This window comes from Nannospalax galili, unplaced genomic scaffold, assembly GCF_000622305.1.
Source record: "Nannospalax galili isolate Female #2095 unplaced genomic scaffold, S.galili_v1.0 scaffold410, whole genome shotgun sequence".
NCBI lineage: Eukaryota > Metazoa > Chordata > Mammalia > Rodentia > Spalacidae > Nannospalax > Nannospalax galili.
The window spans coordinates 1,060,568-1,082,628 of record NW_008329143.1 but is presented as its reverse complement, the minus strand read 5'-3'; the positions used below and the strand labels follow the sequence as shown (position 1 = coordinate 1,082,628).

General features: G+C 43.2%; 1 protein-coding gene across 2 annotated transcripts in view; it reads left to right on the top strand.

Annotated features, from left to right (window-relative positions):
• The window catches only part of Utp4 (UTP4 small subunit processome component), a 27,926-nt gene extending 5,865 nt beyond the window's left edge, over positions 1 to 22,061 (top strand). The window contains exons 5-17 of one of the 2 annotated variants that reach the window (XM_008833869.3): positions 1,393 to 1,482; positions 2,646 to 2,857; positions 5,103 to 5,274; positions 5,383 to 5,474; positions 6,721 to 6,817; positions 9,715 to 9,779; positions 11,610 to 11,732; positions 12,407 to 12,563; positions 14,184 to 14,290; positions 15,660 to 15,755; positions 17,399 to 17,584; positions 21,091 to 21,201; positions 21,817 to 22,061. In XM_008833869.3, the coding sequence (XP_008832091.1) occupies positions 1,393 to 1,482; positions 2,646 to 2,857; positions 5,103 to 5,274; positions 5,383 to 5,474; positions 6,721 to 6,817; positions 9,715 to 9,779; positions 11,610 to 11,732; positions 12,407 to 12,563; positions 14,184 to 14,290; positions 15,660 to 15,755; positions 17,399 to 17,584; positions 21,091 to 21,201; positions 21,817 to 21,933 (1,625 nt within the window). In that variant the 3' untranslated portion in view covers positions 21,934 to 22,061. Of the gene's footprint in view, positions 1 to 1,392; positions 1,483 to 2,645; positions 2,858 to 5,102; positions 5,275 to 5,382; positions 5,475 to 6,720; positions 6,818 to 9,714; positions 9,780 to 11,609; positions 11,760 to 12,406; positions 12,564 to 14,183; positions 14,291 to 15,659; positions 15,756 to 17,398; positions 17,585 to 21,090; positions 21,202 to 21,816 lie in introns of both variants that reach the window. The other variant, XM_008833860.3, reaches the window with a different exon arrangement.

Below are 22,061 nucleotides of genomic sequence, written 5' to 3'. Positions count from 1 at the left end.
CTCATGGCATTCCTGCTTCAGTGGTGGGATTGTAGGCATGAGCCACCAAGCCCTACTTGTGGTTCTTAACCCTACTAGAGAATTTAAATCTAATGAGTTTTAGAAGCAATTGCTGGTGCTTGGGCTAGAGTGCATTATATTGACACTGAGGTACAGAGCAGGGGTTGACAAACGGTTTCATAGTACTAAATTTATCAGTACTTCAGGCTTTGAAGACTGAATAGTCTCTGCTAACTCTGTAGATGTAGCACAGAAAGCCAAAGACACATCATAAATGAATGTGTGTGGTACTCTGGTGCAACTTCATTTATAAAAACCAGCAGGACTGTAGTTTGTTAATGCCTCTTCTAGAGGGTAGTAACGATGCTGTGTGTTCTGTGTCCTTCACGCATAGTTACCCACTGCTAATCAGATTTTTGTTCTTTTGTAATTACAAAGCTAATACAATGCTTTTGGGCAGGGTGAGACAGGGTCTCCCTGTAGCCCCAGCTAGCCTGGAACCCCCTATATAGACCAGGCTGGCCTGGATCTCACAGAGATCTGCCTGCCTCTGCCTCTTGAATGCTGGGTTTAAAGGCATACATCACCACACCACCCAATACTATTTTTTAAAAGATACTTTTATGGGTATTAGTGTGTAACTGCACCTTTGTTGTGCAATACCCAGGGAGGTCAGAAGAGGGCATTGAATTCCCTGTAACTGGAGTTATGGATGGCTGTTAGCTGCCATATGGGTGCTTGGAATTGAACCGGGGTCCTCTGCAAGAGCAGTCAGTGCTTTTAACCACTGAGCCATCTCTCCAGCCCCATTGGCCCAATTCTAAGTGTCATTGTTAGCCTAGTATGAAATAGAAAATAAGTATCATTCTACTCAGAAGACAATTTTGAAACCAATCTTCTAGGTTATTTTTTATATATTCATATAAGCCTATGCATAAAGTAGTTTTACAGGCTGGTGAGGTGGCTCTGTAGGTTATACTTGCCACCGAGCCTGAGAACCTGAATTCCATTCCCAGAACCTACATGATGGAAGGAGAGAAATGAGTGCTGCAAGTATCCTCTGACCACAAAAGTATGCCTCCTATACACACACGCAAATAAATGTTAAAAATAAAAAACTTAAAATTGGCCCTAATGTTTTCTGCCTGCTTTTTTCACTTGCTGTATTGCTTATTCCTTTCCATGTGATGGTACCAGTCTGTGTGGTATTCCATTTCCAGGTACTTCATTGAGCTTCCCAGGGCAATTTCTCAAGTGCTTTCAGAGTAAGGTGGACAAGACAACAGACTGTAGAACACTAACCATGTAGATAATTGTGGAAGGACAGCTCAGTTACCTTTGCTGTATACTGATTTGTGTGTCACCTTCTTTTTTTGTTGCATAAATCCTAAGGTCGCATCCTGAGTCTCAGCTGGCATCCTGCTGGTACCCACATTGCAGCTGGTTCCATAGACTACATTAGTGTGTTTGATGTCAAATCAGGTGACTTTGTTTTTAAATTCATTTGGATGTGGTTTTGTTTGTCAAATTTACATTTCTGTTTCTAAAAGTTTGACTCTGCCTTGCTTTTAATTTAACCTCTTAAGATGCCCACTAGAAACATCACTCCTCTCTCTCACTCTCTGTCTGCACGTGTGTGTGCGTAAGTGTGTGTGTAGGCCATTGGATGAGGCCACAGAAAATTAGGTATTCAACTGATCTTCCTTGAAGCCCCACCTTCACATCTGTTTCTGTTGTCTGGAGTACCCAGCTCCTGAGGATTCCATGTGTAAGTTGGGTGGCTCCTTGGTTTTCCTCTAGGACTGACCTGGTTTTGATTTTGGGGCTCTGCTTATTTAGGTACCCATACCCATTGCTGAGTTTTACACATTTTCTGTCTCCTTTGTTATACATGGAGTTTTGGAAAAGAGCAGTATAGTGTGCGTGTACACTGGGCAAGCTTTACAGTGTACAGTGTATATGTGCAGTGGACTGACTTTGCAGTATAGAGTATGTATATGCAGTGGACCAGCTTTGCAGTGTAGCGTGTATGTGCAGTGGACCAGCTTCATAGTGTAGTGTGTATGCGCAGTGGACCAGCTTTGCAGTCTAGAGTGTGTATGCGCAGTGGACCAGCTTTGCAGTCTAGAGTGTGTATGCGCAGTGGACCAGTTTTGCAGTCTAGAGTGTGTATGTGCAGTGGACCAGCTTTGCAGTGTAGTGTGTATGTGCAGTGGACCAGCTTTGCAGTCTAGAGTGTGTATGCGCAGTGGACCAGCTTTGCAGTCTAGAGTGTGTATGCACAGTGGACCAGCTTTGCAGTCTAGAGTGTGTATGCGCAGTGGACCAGCTTTGCAGTCTAGAGTGTGTATGCGCAGTGGACCAGCTTTGCAGTCTAGAGTGTGTATGCGCAGTGGACCAGCTTTAGGTGAATGTCACACTTCTCTCTCCATTCCACCTCCCCAGAGTGATTTCTGCTATTCTGTTCTCTTTCTCCCTCTTTCCTCTTCAGGGACCACTTTGGAGTTTTAGCGCTGACTACCACAGCTGTATTTACTGGCTGGCTGTATTCAGGCAGCCGACTTACCACATCATGCTTCCTGTGTGGTTTTCAAAAACTAAAGGAGAAATTGATTCCATCCTCGTGTGCTTTTCTTATTTTTTAGGGAGCACTCTCCGTAAGATGATTGTAGATAGGCAACACCTGGGAATGACTAAGTCAAAATGTATTGTGTGGGGTGTGGCCTTCTTGTCCGATGGCACTGTCATAAGTGTGGACTCTGTTGGGAAAGTGCAGTTATGGGACTCTGCTACTGGGACACTTGTCAAGAGCCACCTCATCGCAAATGCTGATGTGCAGTCCATTGCTGTTGCTGATGTGAGTATGATTCCTGCTTTTCAGCAGTTGATGTCCAACCTGAGGAGTTAAGTCAGTGACACCACAAATAGGGTTTCCTAACTCAGATGTTATATTGGAGGAGGGCAGGGTTAGGATTAGGAAAGTGCATCTGAAGACCCACTCTTCTATAGTATCTAACAATTAGCAAATTTATTCAAAAAAGATGAGTTAGCACAGATTTCTAATGGTGTTCCTCTTCCCCCAGTCTTTGATGGATGGGCAGTTGATGGGGTCGGAGAGTTGAGTCAAGTTCTACTACGTAGTCCAGGCTAGCCTTAAACTCAGAATCCTTTCTCCTCAGGTTCCTGTGTATTGGGATTATAGGCCTATGACACCATACCCAGCTTCAGAGTAGTTAGTTTTCAAATTAATTATTCGGCTTAGCACCATTTAAGGGTTTACTACTTATGCTATGCAGGTGCTTAAAAAATAAGGAAAATGAGCCGGACGTGGTGGCGCACACCTGTAGTCCCAGCACTTGGGAGGCATAGGCAGGAGGATCTCTGTGAGTTCAAAGCCAGCCTGCTCTACATAGTGAGTTCCAGGACAGCTGGGGCTGCAGGGAGACCCTGTCTCAAAAAAATAAAAATAAGGAAAATGTCAGTTTACTGCTGGAGAAAAATTACCAGGTTATACTGTAATTTGTATTAATTTAGTACATACTAAGTAAAGAAAGACCTGACTCATAGAGTTTTGCTAGTATATACAAAAACTGTCATTAAAAAGAAAAAAAATTGAGCCGGGTATGGTGGTACATGCCTTTAATTGCAGCCAGGTTGGTCTCCATAGTGAGATCCAGGCCAGCTGGGGCTACAGAGGACCTTGCCACACAAAAAAAGACATCACTGGTGCTAGAGAGATGGCTCAGCAGTTAAGAGCACTGACTGCTCTTGCAGAGGACCTGGGTTTGGTTCCCAGCATCCACATGGTAGCTAACAACCGTCTGTATTTCCAGTCCCAGGAAATCCAATGCTCTCTTCTGGCCTCCGCAGGCATTACACAACACAGGTGTGCTTACATACATACATGTAGGCAGAACACCCATAGACATAAATAATAAATGAATTTATTAAATAAGTATCTTTAAAATATAAAGATCACTAAGGATTTTATTTCTTATTTTTATTTTATGTGTATGAGTGTATTGCCTGCATGTAGGTAAGTGTTCCTGTGTCATGCAATGCCTGTGGAGGACAGAAGAGACTGTCGGATCCCCTGGAACTGGAGTTACGGACAGTTGTTAGCTGCCATGTGGGTGTTAAGATTCGAAACCAGGTCTTCTGCAAGAACAGCCAATGCTCTTAACTACTGAGCCATCTCTCCAGCCTTAGAAAATTATTTTTTATATGATCAAATAAAAAAACCAAATGCTGGGACTGGAGAGATGACTTAGCAGTTAAGGGCACTGGCTACTCTTGCAGAGTGCCTGTGTTCAATTCCCAGTGTCCACTTGGCAGCTAACAACTCTGTAACACCAGTTCCAGGATATCCTACACCCTCTTCTGACCTCTGCAGTCATCGTATAACAGGTATGCATCCACCTACATGCAGGCATTACATTCATACACATAAAATAAAAAACCAAATGCCCTACTTGGAACTTAAAAAGATATTTCTTGCTGGGCGTGGTGGCGCACGCCTTTAATCCCAGCACTTGGGAGGCAGAGGCAGGTGGATCTTTATGAGTTCGAGGCCAGCCTGGTCTACATAGTGAGTTCCAGGACAGCTGGGGCTACAGGGAGACCCTGTTTCAAAAAGAAAAAAAAATAATAATAAAAGATGTTTCTTAAATTGCCATAAAAAAAAATAAAAATCCCCAAACCAAACTTAGAACACATTCAGAAGATGTGTTTACATCAATATCTACAAATTGTGAGTGATGTTTTGTGCTCTACACTGACAAGTTTGATGTCTCTAGGGAATAGTGACATTTTAGCACCATTATCTTCTGGAACCAGCATCTTATATTTGGTTTGTCATTAACTAGACCATGCTGTGACTGCATAAGACAAGCGGCACTGCTTATTGTTAGCATTGTCAGTAGGGGGCGCATTATTCCCTTATCTAAGCTTGCTCTGATGGAACCAACCCAGGGAACCTCCCCTTTATTCGGGGCACAAGTTTTCTTTTCCCCTGAGCTGCCCAGATAGAAAACCCGAGGAAATAGTTTTCCTTCTGGACTCTGCTTTGTTGACCTCTACTCCTTCATGATTTAATTTCTCAGCAAGAAGACAGTTTCGTGGTGGGTACAGCCGAGGGCACAGTATTCCATTTTCAGCTGGTCTCTGTGACCTCTAACAGCAGTGAGAAGCAGTGGGTGCGAACCAAACCATTCCAGCACCACACTCACGACGTGCGCACTGTGGCCCACAGCCCGACGGCTCTGATCTCTGGAGGTAGGGTCTCCCCCAGCCAGCCATTGCTTTGCTCTGCCAAGGTCTGGGTATTTTCTTTTCAGGCAGGACTTCTCATTCTGTACTCCCTCTCCTCTGCCCTTGCCTCAGGCACTGACACCCACCTTGTCATTCGTCCTCTCATGGAGAAGGTGGAGGTCAAGAATTATGATGCTGCTCTCCGAAAGATCACCTTCCCCCATGTAAGTAGCCCCTCCTATCCTTTGTGTCTCCCTTCCCTCATCCCATGAGACCATGAACATAGCTCACATGTTATAGTGGTGTTGACTCTTTGAGGCAAGCTTTCTTAAGACATTTAGGGGGAAGGCAAGAGCTTTGTAGTGGCACCCCAAGTTTACTTTCTGGAGAAATCATTCTCTTTTTTTTTTTTGGTCTTTTTGAGACAGGGTCTCCCTTTAGCCCCAGCTGTCCTCTGCCTCCTGAGTGCTGGGATTAAAGGTGTGTGCCACCAGGCCCAGCTGAAATCATTCTCTTTTACAAATAATTGGGCTTTATGGGAATTTTGTTGGTTTGTTTATTCTGTGTAAATGGCACTATCCCCACAAGAGCTAGACCACCCCACACCTCTTTCCACAGTCCATTTGCTGATAATCTAAGCTGGGCCTGTCTTGTTATCACAGTATGCATATACATATATACATATCTGCCTTAAGATGTGTTTGGGGTAGAAAAACCATGTATTTCATGTACACAGTTTGATGAAGTTGGACATAGTCCTCACTCTCATTTGAATTGAGTCATTTCTGTGCTGACATTGTCCAATTAGGTGTTGTCTGTGGATTCCTTTACAGTGGCTTCCTTAATGATCTCCTTTGTTTCCATTTGTGTCATTCTAGTCTGTTCTCCACTGGTCTTTTAAAGCATGTGTTCATTCCTTCATGCTTAAAAGCCTTTGGTTGTCACTGTTGTCAGCATATAGGCCTGAATTCTTGGTGTGGCGGATTGGACCTTGGCTGACCTTGGACTGGCCCATCTCGCCCAGTCTTGTTATTCTGAAAATCTCTTCCTCAGTGCTTATGCGTTTGACCTGTTTCACATGCCCTTGTCCTTTCCTACCACATCCTGCCTTGCCTCCTTTACTTGAGTAGTTTTTACCAGAGAACCTCCTCTGATCTGCCCCCACAAGTCTAGGATAGATGTCCTTTCTGTGTTACTCCATTGTGTGCTGTGTCTACTCATGTTGAATCTTGTAACATAACTCCCTAGTCTATGTCACCTGTTTAGAAGTGTCTTGAGATCAATGACTGTTTTAGTCACCATTGTGTTCTCAGATCCTAGGACAGTGGCTACCCAGTGATAGAATTTAGGATATGTTTATCAAATAAATGGAATTGGCACTGGGGGAAATGTGCTGAGATGCTGCTGCATCTGATATCAAAGCAGGAGATAAGCCTGGACTGTCTGTGACTTTGCAATTCTTGGATGCAGCGGAGGCTCGTTTCCTGCTCTAAAAGAAGGCAGCTGCTCCTCTTCCAGTTTGCTCACCACTTGGAACTTTGGCGACTTGGATCCACAGCTGCCACAGGTAAAGTGGGAAAAGGGGTTTTCCAATAAGAAAACTGGAAAAGTAATTTCAAAGAAAGAAAAAGGAGGGCTGGAGAGATGGTTCAGCGGTTAAGAGCACTGACTGCTCTTACAGAGAACATAGGTTCAATTCCCAACACCACTGGCAACTTAACAACTGTCCATAACTCCAGTTCCAGGGGATTTTTTATTTTATTTTATTTATTTATTTATTTATTTATTTATTTATTGGTCTTTTTGAGACAGGGTCTCCCTGTAGCCCCAGCTGTCCTGGAACTCACTATGTACACCAGGCTGGCCTTGAACTCACAGAGATCCACCTGCCTCTGCCACCCAAGTGCTGGGATTAAAGGCATGCACCACCATGCCTGGCAAAAAAATAAATTTTTTAAAAATTATAAAGAAATTTTTTTAAGTAGCTGGGTGTGCTAACGCACACCTTTTTTAATCCCAGCACTCAGGAGGCAGATACAGGTGGATCTCTGTGAGATGGAGGCTAGCCTGGCCTATATAGTAAGTTCCAGGCCAGCTGGAGCTACAGGGAGACCCTGTGTCAAAAAAAAAGACCCCACCCCCTTAAAAAAAGGAAACAAAAAAGAGGGGAATCAGAAGAAGGCTAGTATTTAGCTAGGGAATAAGTAAAGTACCTGCCTAGGATCCCCAAGTCCCTGGGTTTGAGCCACAATACCTTCTAAAACACACATGCATGTGCACATGCATACATAAACACATACAAAAGAAAATAGAAGTTGCAAAAAATCAGAATTACAGGTGAAATTCTGCTTATAGAAAAAGAACGTCATATGTAGTAACACATACTTGTAATCTCAGCACTTAGGAAGTAGAGGCAGGATTGACAGTTCAGGGCCAGCCTTAGCTACATAGTGAATTTGAGGCCAGCCTTAGGCTAAATGAGCTCTTTTCTAAATAGAAAATGGGAGTGGGGTGGGAAAGTACCTTGGTAAAGTGCTTGCTATATAAGCATGAGGATCTTAGTTCAGATCTCCAGCACCCATGTAAAAGACAGGGAGGCAGACACAGGAGGGCCTCGGGCTTACTGGCCAGCCAAGTTGGTGAGCTCCAAGTTCAGTGAGAGACGCTGTCTTTAAAAAAAAAATAGAGCTGGGCGTGGTGGCACATGCCTTTAGTCATAGCACTAGGGAGGCAGAGGCAGGCAGATCTCTGTGAGTTCAAGGCCAGCCTGGTCTACATAGTGAGTTCAGGCTAGCTAGGGCTACAGGGAGACCCTGTCTCAAAAAGACAAAAAAAAAAGTAGAGAGCAATTGAGGAGGGTGCCTAACCCCAAACTCTGACCTGCATACTCACATACACAAAAAGAAAAGATAGATTTTTCTGTGTCCTTGGGAAGTTGTGGTTTTCCCACCTACAGGAAAAAGGAAACTTAGGAGTGTTAGATGAGCGTCAGAATATTGTTTTTGTTTTGTTTCGTTTTGTTTTTTTTGAGGCAGTTGTAGTCCCAGCTGGCCTGGAATGGAACTCACAATGTAGACCAGGCTGGCCTTGAACTCACAGAGATCTGCCTTTCTCTGCCTCCTGAGTTGCTTTGGTCTTCTGATTAGACATTGTCCCTTACAGTTGAAGATGGCCTTAAACTCACTGTCTAGCCCAGCCAGCTTTGAACTCAGCAGTTTTCCTGCCTCAGCCTCCTAAGTGCTGAGATTACAAGCATGAGCCACTATGCCTGTCTTGAGAGTGTTCAAGTCTTAAGAAGGATGTGGATCATTTTTTAAATTTTATCTATTTTTTTTCTTTGTTCTTTTTGAGACAGGGTCTTCCTACAGCCTCAGCTGGCCTGAAACTCTCTACATAGACCAGCCTAGCCTCAAACTCACAGAGATCCACCTGCCTCAGCCTCCTGAGTGCTAGGATTAAAGGTGTGCATCACCATGCCTGGCTTATTATTTTTATTTTATGTTATGAATGTATTGCCTACATGTGTGTAAGTGCAATGCCCACAGAGGTCAGAAGAAGGCATCAGATCTCCTGGAACTGGAGTTAGGGATGGTTGTTAGCACCATGTGGGTGCTGGGAATTGAACCTCTGTCCTTTGTAAGAGCAGTCAATACTCTTGACTGATGAACCATCTCTCTAGCCCTGGATCATTTCTTAAGTCCCAGAAATTTAAAACTGGGACTAGAGGCATGGCTCAGAAGTTAAAAGAGAACTGAAGTTCGGTTCCCAGCAGCCAGATTTGGCAGCTTACAACTACCCCTAACTCTAGCACCAGGGGATCCCAACCCTCTTCTGTCCTCTAAGGGCACCCACACACAGACATATACACACATAATTAACCCACACACAGACACATATACACATAAAGTTAAAAAAATAAAGTCTGGTGCCGGGCGTGGTGGCGCACGCCTTTAATCCCAGCACTTGGGAGACAGAGGCAGGCGAATCTTTGTAAGTTCTAGGGCAGTCTGGTCTACATAGTGAGTTCCAGGACATCTGGGGCTACAAGGAGACCCTGTCTCAAAAAGACAAAAATAAAATAAAATCTTGCTGGGCATGGTAGCACATGCCTTTAATCCAGCACTAGTAGGAAGAGGCAGGTGGATCTCTGAGTTCAAGGCCAGCCTGGTCTACATAGTTAAAATCAAGGCCACACAAACTGTACTTCACCACTATGTGCATTTCTGTAAGAGGGAGCTTCAGGTGATTGTTGCTGTATCATAGAAATATGCTTGCTTTTCTCTTAGTATACACCTGCAAAAATTGTGTGTCTACCAAGAGAAGAAATTTTTCAGATTTTACATGGGTAGAAATTCCATTTTACTGAGGAGTAACCTTTGTAAATTAAAAAAGTACAGATAATTTTCCTTCAATAGCAAAAAAAACCCCAAAACCTCAGAGAAGCTTTTTTTTTTTTTTTTTAAGGCAAGAATGGGGATACCCTTCCACTCTCTAAAAATGCAGATCATCTACTGCACCTCAAGACAAAGGTAAGAAAGGCTTGCACTATGCCTGGGCTTTGAAAGGATTTTCTCCATTCTGAATTTTCAGTGTTACTTAGTTTGCATCACAAACTTTGCAAATCCGAATGTCAGCAGTGATTATAATTTGGACATTCAGAATTTGTTAGATGAATGCATATAGGAGATTGGCTTTTTCCTTTTGATATTATGAAAATGGCATGCATATGGGCCTGGAGAGATGGCTCAGCAGTTAAGAACACTGGATGTTATTGCAGAAGACCTGGGTTTGAATCCCAGCACCCACATGGCAGCTAACAACTGTCTGTGACTGCAGTTCCAGGGGATCCCACTGCCTCTTCTGTGCTCTGAGGGCATTGCACGACACGGTGCACTTACCTATATGCAGGCAATAAACACATACACATAAAGTACAATAAAATATATTTTTTTAAGGCATGCATATTTTTAATAATACTTCAAATAGTACAAAGGTTGTCTTATCAAACCCAAGCCTCATGTTCACAAGAAACCCTCTATTCCACTCTCCAAAGATAAGCACTTCCGATGGTTTGGTTTTTGTTTGTTTATTTTTGTATTTTGAGACAGGGTCTCACTCTATATCCCTGGCTGGCCTGGAACTCGCTATGCAGACCAGGCTAACCTTGAACTCACAGAGATCTACCCGCTGCTTCCTGAGTGCTGAAATTAAAGGTGTGTACCACCATGCCCAGCCCAACAGCTTCTTGTATGTCCTTCCAGGAAAACAAAACCAAACAAAAAACTTAACACTTGTTTGTATGTGTTTATGTCCTTTTTACATCAGTAGGACTGTGCCATGTAAAGTGTTTTTATTTTTTTATCTTCAAAAAGAATTTTTTAAAATATTATTATGTGTATGTATGTATTGCCTGCATGTAGGTAAGTGCACCTGTGTCATGCCATGCCAGCAGAGGACAGAAGAGGCTGTTGGATCCCCTGGAATTGGAGTTACCGACAGTTGTTAGCTGCCATGTAGGTGCTGGGTCTTCTGCAAGAACATTCAGTGTTCTTAACCGCTGAGCCATCTCTCCAGCCCCTAAATTTTTTTTTTTAAGTCAAGCGTAGTGACACATACCTTTAGTCCCAGCACTCAGGAGGCAGAGGCAAGAGGATCTGTTGAGTTCGAGACCAGCCTTGTTTATATATCAACTTCCAGGCCAGCTGGGACTGCAGGGAGATCCTGTCTTAAAAAGACCAGAAAAATTTTTTTTCTTGAAATTTTAGCTGAATGTGGTAATTCCACCTGTAATCCCAGCACGGGGATTGGGTGGAGGCAAGAAGTTCAGTAGTTCAAATTCATTTGTGGCTAATAGGGGGTTTGAGGCTGCCCTCGGCTGCATTAAATCCTGTCTCAAAAGGACTTTTTAAAAAAGATTTTGGTCATTTATAGAACATGCCTGTAAGTCCTAATACTCAGGAAGCTGGGGCACGAGGGCTGCCATGAGTCAAGGTCAGTCATAGCTAAACTGCATAGTGAGATCCTCTTATCCTCCCCTCCACAAAAAAGGACTCTGTTTGAGATGGGGTTTGCTATGCAGCTCGGATTGGCTTTGAACCTAGGATCTCCACATCAGCCTCTATAGTGCTAGAATTACAGGTATGCCACTTCCACGTCTGGCTTAATTGGTGGGCTTTTGGTTTTTTTTTGTTTTGTTTTGAGACAGGGTCTTCCCATGGCCCCAGCTGGCCTGGAACTCGTTACTTGCTGTGTAGACCAGGCTAGCCTGAAACTCACAACGATCCACCTGCCTCTGCATTTTGGAGTCTGATACAAGGGGATTGTTCTTGCTCACTCATGTTGCTTGCTCCCATTGCCAGGGCCCTGAGAACATTATATGCAGCTGCATCTCACCTTGTGGGAGTTGGATAGCCTATTCTACAGCTTCTCGGTTCTTTCTCTATCGATTAAAGTATGTACGGGACAACATAAGCCTCCAGAGAGTAAGTTTGCCATCCAAAGAGCCCAGGGTATGTGTACAGGAAACGCCTCTGTAGTTTGTTTGAAGTGGAAATGAATAAGAATCCTTACTCAGTGAGGAGTTACTTGAAGATATCCGTTAGAAAGCAGTCTTCTTGGCCAGGTGTGGTGGTGCATGCCTTTAATCCCATCAGGTGGAGCTCTGTGAGTTCAAGGCCAGCCTGGTCCATAGTTCCAGGTCAGCTGGGGCTACAGGGAGACCCTGTGTCAAAAAAAAAAAGAAAAGAAAAGAAAGAAAGCAGTCTTCTAGAAGGGTCTCCAGTACTACATCTGCAAAGATAAATATATGCTTATTAAATAAATAACAAAGAGAAAGAAATACCCCTAGCAAAATGATCTTTTCTCTCCATTCTTGATTATTTTTGAGGGGAGGTGGAGCAAAGCAGGAGGTAGCAGTGAGTGAAGGCTCTTTGGCCTAGTGGTGTCATGTCCTATTTCCTCGGTAGGGAATTAAGCGGTTAGTATGAGGATGAAAAAGAGACTAGCTAGGTTATAGGCGTGCCAGTATTCCTGGCCCCGTGCCAGGGCTTGCCTAGAGATGGGAAGCACTAATGTGACTTAAGTCTGGCTGTGTTGTTTTGCGATGGGCTGTGGGTCTGCTTTTTCTCATGGGCTTTCACTGTTGATTTACTCAAAGGTTTCCAAAATGCCAGCATTCCTTCGTTCTGCCCTTCACATTTTGTTTTCTGAAGATTCAACAAAGCTCTTTGTGGCATCAAATCAAGGATCCCTGCATATCATTCAGCTGTTAGAAGGAAGCTTCAAGCACCTGCATTCTTTCCAGCCTCAGTCAGGTGAGAATTTGGAAACTGACTAGGGAGAATTCTCCATCTCTGGGGTAACTTTCTCTGTGGACCTCAGTGTGGGGTTCTGGCACACTCCTGTCACTGCACTCACTCACTCACTCCCGAGCTTGCAGTTCAGAGTAGGAGGAGACATCTGGCAGGTGAAGACTCATGAGGTCTGAAGTGTTCTTCACACCTACTCTTTTCTCACTGGAGTTTTGATTCCTTATTTGGGCCACAGAAATTTCATCATCCTTAGAGTTTTGTTAGCAAAGTTAGAAGAGGGTAAAAGTTATCTGTAATACTGACACCTAGAAATAACTCCCTTAATATTTTGGTATTTCCTCTTGTGTGTATGTAGAGATTTGGGGGGTTGTTTGTATAAGATAAAAATTTCCTTATGCATTTCATTTTCTTTGGGTTCATTTATGTCCATGAGTGTTTTTCATGTTCCTTGAGGACATGAGATTGCATCAGTAAGTGACTAACTGTACCAATGATTCCTCAGTTGACTGTTGACTTAAACTTCTCATCCAGTTTACCCTCACAGTTGGATACTTCCCATGATACTTTCTGTCAGCCTGGATTGTCAACATTTAACTCACAATATTGAAAAGTTGCTTCAGAAACATAAAAGAAAGTTACTATTTAGTAATGAGATGAATGAAATCAATTTTTTTTTTAATTAATTGATCTTTTTGGCCAAAATCTGACTTCCAGTGTTGGGGAAAAGACATACTTCTTCCTGCAAGGGCCTGGCATTCAATGTCTACATTCTTATAATATTTGCTGCTCAGGGAATTATTTAGGGATTCACTTGAAGGTTAGCAGACATGAGCTCTTTTATGTAACAAAGTAATGATAAATGTGATGTACTGATTTCCATTAGCATTTCTGTTAGTGTAGCTAATGTTCCAATATTTTTAATTACGGATCTTCGACTGCCTTGCACTTTCCATCCCCACCCACCCTTCAGCAGATGGTTCACACCTTTGCTTTTTGTCATATCTTGTTATTGTTTGGGACTAGTATGTGCAACATATCTTTTAGCATACAACATTCACACCTGATTTTTATCCCATATCTTTATGTTGCAAATTGGTTTAAAGCCTTTTGATGATAGATGTGGCTTATGAATGCCTTAGTGCTAAACATAAGGCACTCAATAAATTAAATACATATATCAAGCCTGATAAACTTGCAGTGTACCCATAACTAATTTAAAGGCATTTAGTAGAAAAGGAGTTTGAAAACAATTAACTTAAGGTACAGATTGTAGTGTCTTACTTAGGCCTGAACCAGTGATGCCTTTAGTTTTATCCCTCTGGCCTCTCTTGATATGAGGAGTGGCTAATTAAATTTAAAAAGCGGGCAAGGCCTGGTGACCTAGAGTTTGAGAAAGCGAGGCAGGAGGATCCCAAGTTCAAGGCCACTTTTGGCTACAAAGTATGTTCCTATCTCAGAAAACAAGACAAAGAAAAATTTAAGAATAAGTTGGTATTTAGAACTGATTTGCAAAACTCCCAATAAATTCTTCTGTAGATGATTTAAAAGTGCGTGGATCTCATCTCCAGGGTGGGGCAGCCTGTGGGTACCTAGTTCAGAGACCTGCTTATTCTGCCCTCACAGGGACAGTGGAGGCCATGTGTCTTTTGGCAGTCAGTCCAGATGGGAATTGGCTAGCTGCATCAGGTACCAGTGCTGGAGTCCACGTGTACAATCTGAATCATCTAAAGGTGAGCTTCATAGCAGCAGTTTGTGTCATACAGGAAGCTGTTAGTGTTGTATTTATAAGATTCAGGGCAGATTGGAATGACCTGGAAATGTACTAGGCCCTTTTTTTAGGCAAGAATTTTCCTGTTTTAAATTCCTGCTTTACATCTCTTGAGGATGTCAAAGTTATACTCACATAATACTAAAAGCAGTCAGTGGGACTAGTACAAACCACTCATGCACACAAATTTAAAATTAGATGTTTGTGGGGGATAAAACCACATCTAGCCGGGCGTGGTGGCGCATGCCTTCAATCCCAGCACTCGGGAGGCAGAGGCAGGCAGATCCTTGTGAGTTCAAGGCCAGCCTGGTCTACATGGTGAATCCAGGTCAGCTGGAACTACAGGGAGACCCTGTCTCAAAAAGACAAAAAAAAAAAACCACATCTATGTTAGCGATAGAGCTCAGTGATAGAGTACTTGCCTAGCATGCATGAAACCCTGGGGTCAGTCCCCAGTAACACACACACACACACTGATAAAATGATAAAATGTCAGTATTTCTGTTTTGTGGACAAGAGGGAAAATTCTCATATACAGATACATAATTGGAGATCATCAAAGTTTTTCTTTCATGGCTTACCTTATAAACTCAGTGTATTTTTTAATTTTACAGAACTAGAAATTTGAAAGGGGGGGGAAGCAATATTGGGGAAACCCTTGTCTCTGATGAGTAATAATACTGCCATTCATTCATAGTGTGAGTCAGAGATGATCCTTTGAAAGTCCCCGTCTTCAGCTGGAGAGATGGCTCAGTGGTTAAGAGCCATCTTAACCACTTAAGTGGTTAAGCACGGGTTGCTCTTGCAGGACTCAGGTTCAGTTCCCAGCACTCCCTGGCGGCTAATAGTTCTAGGGGAATTTGACACCTTCTGACCTCCGTGGGCATTGCACAATATGGGTGCACTCACATATATGCAGGCAATACACTCATATACGTAAAATAAAAAATAATAATAAAATATCTTTTTAAAGAACAAAGTCTCGCCGGGCATGGTGGCGCATGCCTTTAATCCCAGCACTCGGGAGACAGAGGCAGGCAGATCTCTGTGAGTTTAAGGTCAGCCTGGTCTACATAGTGAGTTCCAGGCCAGCTGGGGCTACAGGGAGACCCTGTCTCAAAAAGACAAAAACAACAACAACAAACAACAAAAAAAAAAACACGCTTAACTGCTTAAAAAAAAAAAAAAACATTTGCAAAAGACCTCAAGAGCAGTTTTCTCTTGAGTCAAACTTAACAATGAAAATACCAAAAATAACTAACCTATCCTATCCAGCTTTAAAGGAAGGTATCTATGAAATTATCTCTTGGGCCTGTGTTTTTTCCCTTCAGCTTCACTGCACAGTACCTGCTTACAGTTTTCCAGTGACTGCCCTGGCCATCGCCCCGAATACCAACAACCTTGTCATTGCTCACTCTGACCAGCAGGTGAGGAAGGTTCTGCTGCTTTGTCATTCCCTTCTCCTGGAGAGTCCTGGAGTGACTTTCCTTGATGCTTTTGGAGGGCACACAGGCAGTTCCCATACATGGCCTGGGCATGTACGTCATAGCACAGCAGTACCCATTGGTTTGTGGGGCACAGTTTGCCAAGAAGCACAAGACAGTGGAAGAATTTCCACTGATTTAGATTAGAGATAATGTGGGCACAAGCATTAAACTAGATATGGGGTAGGATAAAATTTGGGAAGTAATTTTAAAAATGTATAATATATGAGAGCCGGGTGTAGTGGTGCAGGCCTGTAGTCCCAGCACTCGGGAGTCAGAGGCAGGCGGAGGATCTCTAGGAGTTCAAGGCCAGCCTGGTCTACATAGGGAGTTCCCAGACAGCTGGGGCTACAGGGAGACCTTGTCTCAAAAAGACAAAAAAATAAAATTAAATTTAAAAAATGTATAGTTTGCCTTCAGAAATCAGGCCTTTCTACAATTTAGGTATCTAATCTTAGCCAGAGTAAGAGCTTAGTAAGAGCCTTTTTTCATACCAGGTTGTTAAGAGGTGATCTTTAAAATACTTGGGCTGTAGAACACGTCGTGAGATCATCAGTTCTTGTAGAGCCTCAACTGTAAGATGGAAATGACATCATCTACACCCCACTGAGCTGTTGGAAGGATTAAATGTGATCTAGGAAGCACATTTGATTATACTGCTAGGCAAACGATGCGTACTATTTTAAACAGTTTTTACACTCTCGTGCACTGTACCTAAAATGGGCATCTCTCACTTCCATAGATTTGAGTCCTTGACCAAAGACTTTTGAAAGGTTAGTGAAGTTGTATATTAGCTTTTGCCATATGTGCTATTGTCCACTTAACACTTTTTTTTTTTTTTTTTTGGTCCTTTTGAGACAGGGTCTCCCTGTAGCCCCAGCTGGCCTGGAACTCACTATGTAGATCAGGCTGGCCTTGAACTCACAGAGATCCGCCTGCCTCTGCCTCCTGAGTGCTGGGATTAAAGGCATGCACCACCATGCCCGGCTCCACTTAACACTTTTTACCAGTAGTTGGTACCTTAAGTGCTTTTGTCATTAAAACTTGTGGCCCCTCAGTTTGGTAACAAGGGCAGGGCATATGAAGCAATCATCGAGGTTGTTGAAACAGGAGGATTGCCACAAGTTCAGGCCAGCCAGGTCTGTATAGCAAGTTCCAGGCCAGCCAGGACTTAACAGTAAGGCTTTGTCTCAGATGCAAACAAAGAATGCAAGGTGACTTTTTGTTTTGTTTTGTTTTTGGTATTTTTGAGACAGGGTCTCTCTGTAGCCCCAGCTGACCTAGAACTCACTATGTAGACCAGGCTAGCCTCAAACTCACAGAAATATGCCTGGCTCTCCTATATGTAAGACTGGGTCTGCCGGGCTTGGTGGTGCACGCCTTTAATTCCAGCACTCAGGAGGCAGAGGCAGGACAGCTGGGGCTACAGGGAGACCCTGTGTCAAAAAGACCAAAAAAAAAAAGAAGACTGTGTATGATTTGCTTAAATATTTTGTGATTAGGAAAGAAGGCTAAACCCAGAAGGAACCAGATCCTCTGGACTTCGTGAGTACACCCTTGCACTTGCTCTATGTTATGTTCTTCAGGTGTTTGAATTCAGCATCCCAGACAAGCAGTATACAGAGTGGAGCCGGACTGTCCAGAAACAGGGCTTTCACCAGCTGTGGCTCCAAAGGGATACTCCCATCACACACATCAGCTTTCATCCCAAGAGACCAATGCATATCCTCCTGCACGATGCGTACATGTTTTGCATCATTGACAAGTCATTGGTGAGTTCTGAAATTTCTTTACTTAGGAATTTTCTTTTTAAATGATTTATTTTAACAGGGCATGGTGTCACACACCTTTAATCCCAGCAGAGGCAGGCAAATCTCTCAGAGTTCAAGGCCAGCTTGGTCTACATAGTGAGTTCCAGGACAGCTGGGGCTACAGGGAGACCCTGTCTCAAAAAGACCAAAAAAAATAATAATAATAAAAAAAAATAAAATTGTCACAGAGATCCACCTGCCTCTGCCTCCCAAGTGCTGGGACTAAAGGCGTGTATCACCATGCCCGACTAAAATATTTTTTTAAAAGGGGAGTTGATCTTTATGCCTTGAAGAGTCCAGCCAGGAAAATTCCAGTCTTCATGACTGATTTAGGTGGGGACAGGACTGTCTTTTTTGAAATGCCAGCCTCTTTGCCAGCTGTTGTTCTGAATCTTCTGAAACTCACATCTTTCCTGGACATGAGTTCACTTTCCCTGGAGCCCTGTGGGCCACAGCCATACCTATACTGCACTTTGGGCTTCAGTTATAACTACACTGACTGTTCTTGTGTATCTGTGAAGGTGGGGGTGGAAAGTGCGTGGTTTATAAAGTAACAGATGGCTCTAAAGGAGATGTGTACAGGGATGTGTCACTGAAACTCATCTCTTGGGCCCTGTGTCCTCGGGGTGTGGGAAGCAGAGCTGGCTGTGTGCCTTCTGTGAGATGAGTGACACAGGAAGAGTCCCTCCTACTCACTCACTTGCCTCTGTAACTCTGCCCAGATGGCTTTCTCCCAAGCACTAGTGCTAGGTCCATCGTGTCCTTGGACAGGTAGAGCTAGTTCCCAGAGAAGGCAGAGATGAAGTGTGGCATTTATTTGGCCATGTCCTGAGGTGTCAGTGACATCAGTGGCAGTAGTTTGTGTTGATGTTTTGCCCAGGGGAAAACCTCAGTCACTTGTGTAGTATGTGATATGGTTGGGGAAAGTCTCTAGAAAGCTATTGTTTGTGTGAGCTGAGCTCCTTCACATGCCTATGTGTTCCTATCTACAAAGTGTTACTGACAAAACTGGCCAGAAGCCTATGTGTCCTTTGATCTTACTATGGAGTATGAAGCCTCCTCTCCCTTCATCCTGCCCACTCGTGACCCTTTTGCCTGAGAAATGTTTATATGACCTTCAGTATATAAGTACATAAAATAGGTATGCAGATGAAACATTTACTCATAATAAATCAGAAATTTATTTTTTGCTGGTTTTTTTGTTTTTTTTTGTTTTTTGAGGCAGGGTCTCACTGTATAGACCAGGGATGTCTCAATCTCACAGAGATCCTCCTGCTTCTGCCTCCCCAGTGCTTGGATTAAAGTCATGTGCCACCACTCCCAGCTCATAAAATTTATTGTCTTTTAAATTTTTAATATATTTTTATTCATATTTTATGTGTATGAATATATTGTCTTCATGTATATAAGTGCACCCGTATCTTGCAGTGCCCATGGAGGCCAAAAGGCAGCATTGGATCCCCTGGAACTGGAGTTATGGACAGTTGTTAGCCACTGTGTGGGTACTGGGAACTGAACTCGGGTCCTTGGCTGGAGCAGTCAGTGCTCTTAACAGCTGAGCTGTCTCTCCAGCCCCATAAAATTTATTTTAAGACAATTTTCGGGGGCTGGGATTGCTGCTCAGTTGGTAGAGTGCTTGCCTAGCATAAGAATTCTTGGGTTTGACACTCAGCACCATATAAACTAGGCATGGTAGTATATACCTACAGTCCTAAGCCCTCTTTTATTTTAATTATTATTTTTATTTTATGTGTATGAGTGTATTGCCTGCATGTATGTGAGCGCACCTGTGTCATGCAGTGCCGCAGAGATCAGAAGAGGGCTTTGGATTCCCCTGGAACTGTAGTTAAGGACGGTTCGTAGCCACCATGTGGGTGCTTGGAATCGAACCTGGGTCCTTTGCAAGAGCAGTCAGTGCTCTTAACCGCTGAGCCATCTCTCTATCCCCAGTCCTAAACACTCTTGAAGTAGAGAGGCTAGTCAGAAGTTCAAGGTCCTCTCTTGCTCCATAGCCAATTTGAGCCCAGACTGGGCTAGAGACCCTATTTAAATTTTTTTTTTTCAGGGGCTGGAGAGATGGCTCGGCAGTTCAGAACACTAGTTGTTCTTGCAGAAGACCTGGGTTCAAATTCCAACACCCACATAGCAGCTAACAACTGTCCATAACTCCAGTCCTTCCCAGGGGATCTGACAGCCTCTTCTGACCTCCAAGGACATTGCACGACACGGGTGCACTTAGTACATGCAGGCAATACACGAATACACATAAAATTTTAAAAAATAAATGAATAAAATGTTTAAAAATTTTTTTTTCTAAATTTTATCTATTATTTTTATTTTATGTGTATGAGTGTATTACCTCCGGGCATATAAATGCACCTACGTCGCGGGAAATGCCCAAAGAGGTCAGAAGAGGGGGTCAGAGCCCCTGGAACTGGAGCTACAGACAGTGGGTGCTGGAAACTGAACCCAGGTCCTCTGCAAGGGCAGCTAATGCTTTTAACCACTGAGCCCCCTCAAAAAAAATCTCCAGCCCCCTTAAAATTTTTTTTGAATGCATAGAATTTTTCCATTTATTAAACTCAAAAGTGAGATGGCCCAGCAGGTAAAGATACTTGTCACCGAACCTGATAACGTGATTTTTGATCCCAGGCACCCAAATGCAAGAAGGAAGGAACCAAGCCCCTAAAATTGTTTGTTGTTACTGATTATATATGTGCATGATTGGCGGGATGGGGGTGGGGCATGGCACATATGTGGAGGTCAGGGAACAACTTAATGAAAACAGTACTCCATCCACTTTTGAATTCTGGGACTCGAACTCAGATCTCTAGGCTTACCTGGCAAGCACCTACTCAGCCATCTTGCTAGCCCACGTTTGATTTTGGATTAACTTTTGGCTATTAGACATTCAGAAACCTTTTACTGTTGTCAAGTTTTTTGTGATCCCCTATATTCAGTTATGTGACCCCCTCCACACACACAGGGTAGTGATCTACACTTAAAGAACTTGGGGGCCTGAGACAGACATAGTGAGGCACAGCTGTAATTCTAGCGCTCAGGAGGTGGAGATAGGAAGATGAGAGACTCTGTCTCAAAAGAAAAGGAAGCAGCAGAAGCTGGGTCTGTAGCACTAGAAGGCCAGTGCAAGTAACTGAGTAACCAGTGCTGTGTGTTCTAGGACTCCAGCACAGGGTCTTGAGTGTGCCTGGACAGTGTAAGTAATAATTTGAATAGTTTGGTATACCAGTTGGGCCTGGTGGTTTAGTCCTATTATCCCAGCTACTCCAGAGGTTGAGGCAGTAGGATCACGAATTCAAAGCCAGCCTGTGCAACTTAGTGAGACTCTTTCTCAAAAAGTACTGTAGAAAAAAAGGCTGGGGATATAGCTCAGAGGACTCCTGCGTGCACAAGTCCCTAGGTCCAACCCCTAGTACTGCCTGAATGATATATCTTTGCCTTTCTAGCCTCTTCCAAATGACAAAGCTGTGCTGTATAATCCACTTCCTCCCAAAGATGAATCTGATGTCTTCCTGAGGCGCACGACCCATGCCTTTAAAATTTCTAAGATATATAAGGTAAAAATCTTCTGTGTCATATTCTGGGTGGTTTGCTTCCCTGTGATATTATCAAAATGGAATAACTAATAATTGGAAGGTATCTTTTACATACAGAGACGTTGATTTGGGGAAGACAAGTGGCCTTCTTGAAGTTATCTGTACCTTATAACTATTTTACTGTTCTTGACTCAGGTTAGAGGCAGGTGGCTCATACTTACCTACATGAAAGACAGTTGTAGTGAACGATGACATTAGTGCTCACGTGGGGTCCTTATTAGGGTGGATACTTGGTAGAACTTATGGTTGGAGAATGTTTCACAATGTAAAGTAAATGGAAGTCATTGAACTTAGTATGATTTTCTCTTTTCTGGCTAATCTTTTCACTGTATATAAAACAAAGCTTATGGTACTATGCCATTCTGGCCCATGTCAAGTTCCAAGTTGCATTCCCTGTGAACCAGCTTTTAACAAAGCTGGCAGCCTTCCCTCCTATTTTGAGTCCAAAGACAGGAAAGACTGTCATGGATTTCAACCCTGTGCACCTCGGCCAGGGCTAACCTTTTAGCTCTGGTTGTTCTGTTGAGAACTGGCCTGGAGAATGATGCTGGTGATGTCACTGTTACCTCTCTGCAGCCTCTGCTCTTCATGGATCTTTTGGATGAAAGGACACTCGTGGCGGTAGAACGGCCTCTGGATGACATCATTGCCCAACTCCCACCACCCATCAAAAAGAAGAAATTTGGAACTTAGAAGAGGGCATTGTCAGTGTACTTTCTTGAACTGTCTTCCCTGGGTTTTTTTTGATTTTTGTTTTTTGTTTTTTTTGTCCATTTGTTTATTTCCCACATCATGATAATAAAAAAAGTTATTCTTTAGGA